Source organism: Nicotiana attenuata, unplaced genomic scaffold (assembly GCF_001879085.1).
Source record: "Nicotiana attenuata strain UT unplaced genomic scaffold, NIATTr2, whole genome shotgun sequence".
Taxonomy (NCBI): Eukaryota; Viridiplantae; Streptophyta; class Magnoliopsida; order Solanales; family Solanaceae; genus Nicotiana; species Nicotiana attenuata.
In genome coordinates, this window is record NW_017672459.1 from 36,251 (window position 1) to 42,928 (window position 6,678).

The window sequence follows — 6,678 nt, forward strand, 5'->3', positions numbered from 1 at the left end:
GGTGAAAGAAACTTACAGTGCTGATTCGAGTTAAATGGGCACTCCACAATGGCTATCTGCCGTCAGCACACTGCCAAGATCTTAACGCAAACTTTCTGGCATCATATCAATGACTCTCCGGTAACCTATATCAGCATCAATAAGAGTATTAATTTTACAGCCAGTATTAAAATGGCCTCATCCTATCAAACTAAGAATTTCATCCATACTCCTATTCTCCGGCCTTCTTTTCCTTTGTCCATTTTAGTACAAAGATTAATGATGACGAACGATTGGGTATGTGTAGGGTTACCCGTCTTTATCTTTTCCTTTAAATGTAGTGAAACCAGTTTAAAACAATAACCACTAATCCTTTAGGAACTAGAGTATTGTATCAGCAAACAGCAAAAGTAGAAACTTCCTTTTTTATTTTTCCCATCATACAAGTAGTTTTACAAAACTCTAGCTTCCATTGAATTGCTAGTATTAAAATTATAATGATTAAATGAAGACCTCAACTAGTAATAGTTGCATAACTGGTGTATGACAACTACAGTATAACATTGAGACAGAAGACAAAGGTACATACCGCCATGGGAATTCACTTGTGTCAATTCCAGCTTGGTGAAGTTCATCAACATACTGTAAAGCTTCTCTACATTCCTCTCGGTCATCAAAAAATTCCTTCTTGTCACCTTCTATTTGGTATGTTTCATGGCCTTTGCCAGCAACCACCTGCAGCGTGGCCAACAGCAATTGGATTAAACAACACAAATAAAATGGGAGCTCTTAGTCAGCACTTCTGTTATGAAGTATGTTTTTGTCCATATAAGTTTTAGTTGTACCATTGGTCGGCTTTTGATAACAAATAATAAGGACAAAAGAAGAAGAAATGGAGACAAGGAACTTACAACTATATCACCTTCCTCACCCATGGCAACAGCACAGCGCACAGCCACACGTCTGATATCATGTAGGAACAGTCTATGGCCATTGGGGAGAGGAGGGTAATAATCATTCTCACCGTATTTCAAGTAGTCCTGCATAGTCCATCCTACACCAGCTAACATGTCATCCAAGATGTCCACTGAGAAAAGATAAGACCATATAGCTTCAGTGTTGGACTTCCAAACATGTGAAGAAAGTGAAATCGACACTAGTCTAACCGGAATTGAGTGCACAGACAGTGCCACAACAGATAAGAGAAGAGGGACAACTAGTGAACAAGAGAGATCAGAATCCAGTATACTGTAGCATATGTAATATCAGATAGACACTGAAACAGACTATTTTTCTAGGAACAGATCGGCAACTACCAGTGCATATTTCAATGATCTATGATCTTATAGTAAAAAAGAGAAAGACAAAGCTAAATAGTCTCTACCATGACTATTTCCAGAAACCTTCTCTAGTATATCTTCTTCAAGCTATGATACTTACAAGGATCTTCAGTCTTTGGATTGTCAGATGTCAGAATCGTCACATCACTTTTATCCGTAGCAATCTTTGCCATTATGGGCCTCTTCCCTCTGTCGCTCTCTCCAGCACAACCAAAAACTTCAAGCAACACAACAGGTCTTCCTCAGTAAAAAGTAATAGATAACAGAAAAAAGAAGATTTGCAAACATTTATGAGCAATTTTAATCACGATAAAAGGGCTAACATTCAATAGTGAACACAAATGTGGGCCATGCCTCTGGCAAAGCAAGATAGTGCCCTGGGGCAGCTGGGTACAGTGCATCTTCTGCAGGGCCAACACCTCTAACTTTATGGCCTAGCATGGGTGTATACTAGTAATCTTGAAATGTTTCCAAATCCTTTGACAAAATGACGAAGTTGGACTTGCTTAACTTCGGTTCTCAAAGGCACCACACAAACTGTGTATAACTACAAGCTATGTTGCTCGGACTCTCCGAAAATGTGGCCAGATACGTGTCGGATCCTCCAAAAGTAGTGCATTTTTGAAGGATCCGACACGGGTGAGGCTACATTTTGGAGAGTCCACGCAACATAGACTACAAGGTCATTGCCCTATTCATGACATTTTCTTTTCATCCAGGAATGCATACACACACAGACATATATAGATATGTGCGTGTCTAATATAAACCACGGTTCTAAGAACATGAGAACTTTTCAAGCCCACACTAGAAATGAGCAATCTAACCTGAAGCTTGAAAAATTTGCCGTACCTAAGTTATTAGGCAGAGAAGCACAGGCATAATGTTTAATACGATCAATTTAACAGCACCCTTGCTGGATTTGTGGGGGAGGAGGGGAGGAGAAGTTGCTGATTGCTTACCGGTTATAACCCTCCTAGGGCCAAGCTCTCTCACATAATCAAGTAGTCTAGATAAAGCATCAGGGGTATGAGCATAGTCTACAATTACTCCGAAAGCTTGTTCCTCATCTATCAATTCACATCGACCAGGGACTGCATCAACCTCTTCAATACCTTTAACAATGTCCTCCAAAGGTGCCCCAACCGCAATTCCAACAGCGACTGCTGCAAGAATGTTATAGATGTTATGCCTTCCAAGCAAGCCAGAAGATATTTCCAATATGCCTTGAGGTGTGTTGACCAACACTTGAGTCTCAAAAAGAGATAATTGAAACTTTAGGGGATGAACATCAGCACTCTTATTCTCCATTGCAAAAGTCACAATAGGCACATCTGGGTTTCCTTGAGCTAAAAAGAAAGCTGCATTAGGGTCATCAATATTCACAATCTTGCGGTGTCGTGCTGGGTCCACCATCCTAGCAAACAACTTAGCTTTAGCATCCCTATACTCCTCCTCAGTCCCATGAAAATCCAAATGATCCCGTGTCAAGTTTGTAAAAACTGCAATGTCGAAATCAACCTCATCGCACCGACCTAATGCCAATCCATGAGAAGAAGTCTCCATTACCAGAGCCTCCGTCCCATTATGAACCATCTTCGCCATCAGTTTCTGAACCAAAACTGCATCGGGGGTCGTATGAGGAGACTCCAACTTGTTATCCCCATAAATATAATATCCTACTGTACTCAACATGCCCGTCCTCAACCCCATTGCTTCATACATTGCCTTTATTAAGTAAGACGTCGTAGTCTTCCCATTAGTTCCCGTAATCCCAATCAATGACATACTCTTAGACGGATGCCTATAAAATGAAGCGGCTAACACTGCAAGCACCGCATTCGTGTCCTCCACAATAACCAATGCTTTACACCCCAAGGTTTCCTCAATATCAATCTCTTTACTGGCTACAACAGCAACAGCCCCTCTCTTATCAGCCTCGGATAAATACAAATGTCCATCGGTTTTCCTCCCAACACAACACACAAACAAATCACCACTCTCAACCAACCGCGAGTCGTGTTGTACACCACTAATCCCAACCTCTAAATCTCCATACACAGACACTGGCACTACCCGACTCTCATCTAAAAGCTCAGCTAAACTCATCCTAAACTTAGGTTCCACAATTCTTGGCTTAGTTTTACCGAACTCGTCAAAATCAATATCAAATGAAGATAAATCAGAAAACTCACCCTTACCCATATCATCACTTACCTCAAAATCTGATTTTTCTTCATCACTTTCATCAATTTCAGCCAAACCACTAAGCCCATCAATTTCCTCTAAATCAACAACTTCTTCAGGCTCTAATTCATCAACATTTTCCACTTCAGATTCAACTAAAGTTGAGTTCTTGGGAGGATTAGGCTTTAAAAGGCCTTGTTTAACGAACTCTTTTCTTTTCAAGGCAATAGCTTTATCAATTTCACCAAATAAATCATCCCCAGAATTGTCATTATCACTAACTAAAGGATTATCTGGTGCATCTTCCACGTCAGCTAAAGCATTTACAAAAATGGACTGTTCTTTTATAAAAAGCTCTTCTTGTTGCCTTTTTGCTTTAGCTGCTTGGCGTTGAATTTGCTGGAATTTGTTAACACCATGCATTGAATCTTCTGGTGCTTCAGGTGGGTCATCATCTGATGGGTCGGGGTAGTATTTTCCGTCGGCACCGATAGCGGAGACGGTGGTGAGAGTGGTGGGGTACTTGAGGCGGAGATGGTGGAGGGAAGTGAAGGGTTTGAATTGGAGGGGTGGTGGGTTATGGTGGACAAGTGAAGGGAAAGGTGGAAGAGAGAAAAGGGTGAACGGCATATTAGCCGGAGTTTGGTCGGAGGGGTTTTATCGGTCGCCGGAGTTTAAGTGAGGTTTTTGGAATGTGTCAGTGTAAAAGGATAGGGGTTTAAAGAGAAGATTTTGGGAAGGTGCAAAACGATGACGTTAGGAGTTAACTGTATCAACTGCTTGTAACTTCTAAAGATTGGGCCTATTGAGCCATTTTGGGCTTTGTAAGTAAGAACATTTAGGCCCGGAGCTAGATGACTTTTGGGCTAAAGCTTGTCTCTTTTAGGGATTTTTACCTTCCTATACTACATGTAAAACCTTTTTGAGTCCGAAACCTAATTGTGGTCTTTTTGGACTCAAGCGACCAAAATTAGTTTAAAAAAAAGATTGGGCACTATTTTATATATAGCGCGGTGAACAACCGCGCTATATTTGAACTTAAAATGGGCGGGAGGGTATAGCGCGTATATATAAGGCGCTATAGTATAGCGCAGTATATATACGCGCTATGTCTATATAAAAAAGCGTGCCTTCTCCTTCCTTCCCCACAGACGCAACTAGCAGACACCCCCCCCCCCCATTTCCCATTTTTTATTCCAGCATGCCCTCGCCCCCCCTTTTAACGAAAAAAAGCTTCGTTTGAGCCCATCGGTTCCACATAAAATGTCGATTATCGGTATTGTAGCAAGCTAACATCGTATCTAAGGCGTTATCGCGTAGTGGGTTGCTCGTTTCGGCTCCAAATCATCAAATCTTCAACTTTCAAAAAAATTAAAATCGAGGTATTCCGACTTATTTTTTGTTAAAACTCATGTATAAAAAATGCATTTTAGTTTTTTTTACTGTGTTCTATGTTATTTCGTGATTGTTTTACGATTTAATTAATTTATTATTTTTTATCCGGATTATATTATTAGTAAAAAAATTAGTAAAATAGAGAAATTGTTATTTTTTGAATAGTTAATGTTTTTAGTTGTTATAAAAAATGGTAGTTAGTTATTTTTTTACTATGGTATATGTATTTTCCTGATTATTTTGTGATTAAATCAATTTGTTATTTATTATTCGGATTAGATTATTTATGTGCTAAAAGATTAGTAAAATATATAAATTATTATTTTAGGAATAATTAATCTTATTTAGATGTTATTGTTGTACACATATTAATATGTGACTTTAATGTTTTTTGTTCCCTGTAGTGTTATGTTGTGCCCGTAATTTTAACGTAGTGCCCGTAATTGTAATGTAGTACCCTTTAGCGTAGTAAAATGTAGTGCCCTTTAGCGTAGTATCTTTTTAGTTATTGAAATTAATTATTTAATTATCTGTTAACCTCAAAAATATTTGAAAAAAAGATAATAGTTCAAACACAAACTCTCTCGAATTCTAGTCAACAAACGTAAGAAAGTAACATTAAGAAATAATAATATTTGTCAAATTAAGTATTTTTATATGAATATTTAATAATTAAATCGTGTATAGTTATGAAAATTAATCATTTAATTCTATTATACTAAAAAATAGGTGAGTAAAAAACAAACATATAAAATATTAAACTAACATATAAAATAAGAAACTAACATATAAAATAATAAATAAACATATAAAATAGTAAAGTAACATATAAAATAATAAACTAACATATAAAATGATAAACCAACATATAAAATTATAATATAAAAAATGTATCAACCTAAGTAACAATATAGTAAAAATATCGAATATATTTTAATATTAAAGATATTGCAATATATTTAAAATGTTAAGCGATTAAAAAGATTTATACTTTAATTAGTATTGTTCAATTTACAGTCATCGTCATGGAGGTTCCGCTTATGCATTCGGGACCTGCATCGCTAGAGCTACTGTAGCTACAGGCCAACCATAGGTCTTCATACATATGGGATGGGCAGTGTTTGTCCCAGATATTCCGCACCAGACGTATAGACGATATGTGGGAGTTCATTAGGGACCACCCACTCCATCCCCGTATAGTTAGACGCCTTCAGGATACGGGTTTCTACAGGATCATAGAGATCGGCCGGTTGCAGTTCAATTGGGCGTTGATCACGGTTATGATAGAGCGGTGGCGCACACGTTTCATCTACCCATTGGCGAGGCTACCATCACGCTTGAGGACGTGGAGGTTCTTTTCGTGCTGCCGGTTGATGGTTTACTATACGGGATTGCATTACCTGCAGATGTTGTAGCGGCTCACCGGTTTCCATCCAGCGGAGGAGACTGCATTAAGTGGGGCCAGTCGTTTGCAGTTGACGCCCGTCCGACAGCATTTGGAGGTGATGGATGCGGAGATTACGGATGATTCGCCGCCGGAGGTTATCAATCGATACACGAGATTGTTGATGCTGCTGATGTTTGGTGGTGTATTTCTCCCGAACACTTCGGGAAACCTAGTCAACTTGAGATTTCTACATCATCTTGAGCAGCTAGATGATTTACCTGGTTACAGCTGGGGTGCAGCTGTTCTAGGTTACCTGTATAGGCAGATGTGTCGGGCGTGCATGGGCACCCTGAGAGACGTTGCCCGGTTTTTGCAGCTGCTGCATGTGAA

At 39.0% G+C, this 6,678-nt stretch overlaps 1 protein-coding gene across 1 annotated transcript in view; it reads right to left on the reverse strand.

Moving 5' to 3' along the window:
• LOC109213299 (UDP-N-acetylmuramoyl-L-alanyl-D-glutamate--2,6-diaminopimelate ligase) overlaps nucleotides 1–4,235 on the reverse strand; it is a 4,820-nt gene extending 585 nt beyond the window's left edge. The window contains exons 1-5 of the mRNA XM_019377082.1: nucleotides 2,282–4,235; nucleotides 1,420–1,536; nucleotides 891–1,066; nucleotides 569–714; nucleotides 17–125 (exon numbers count right to left, since the gene is read on the reverse strand). Coding sequence (XP_019232627.1) covers nucleotides 107–125; nucleotides 569–714; nucleotides 891–1,066; nucleotides 1,420–1,536; nucleotides 2,282–4,136 — 2,313 coding nt within the window. The 5' untranslated portion in view covers nucleotides 4,137–4,235 and the 3' untranslated portion in view covers nucleotides 17–106. The remainder of the gene's footprint in view (nucleotides 1–16; nucleotides 126–568; nucleotides 715–890; nucleotides 1,067–1,419; nucleotides 1,537–2,281) is intronic.
• Between the last annotated feature and the right edge of the window lie 2,443 nt (nucleotides 4,236–6,678).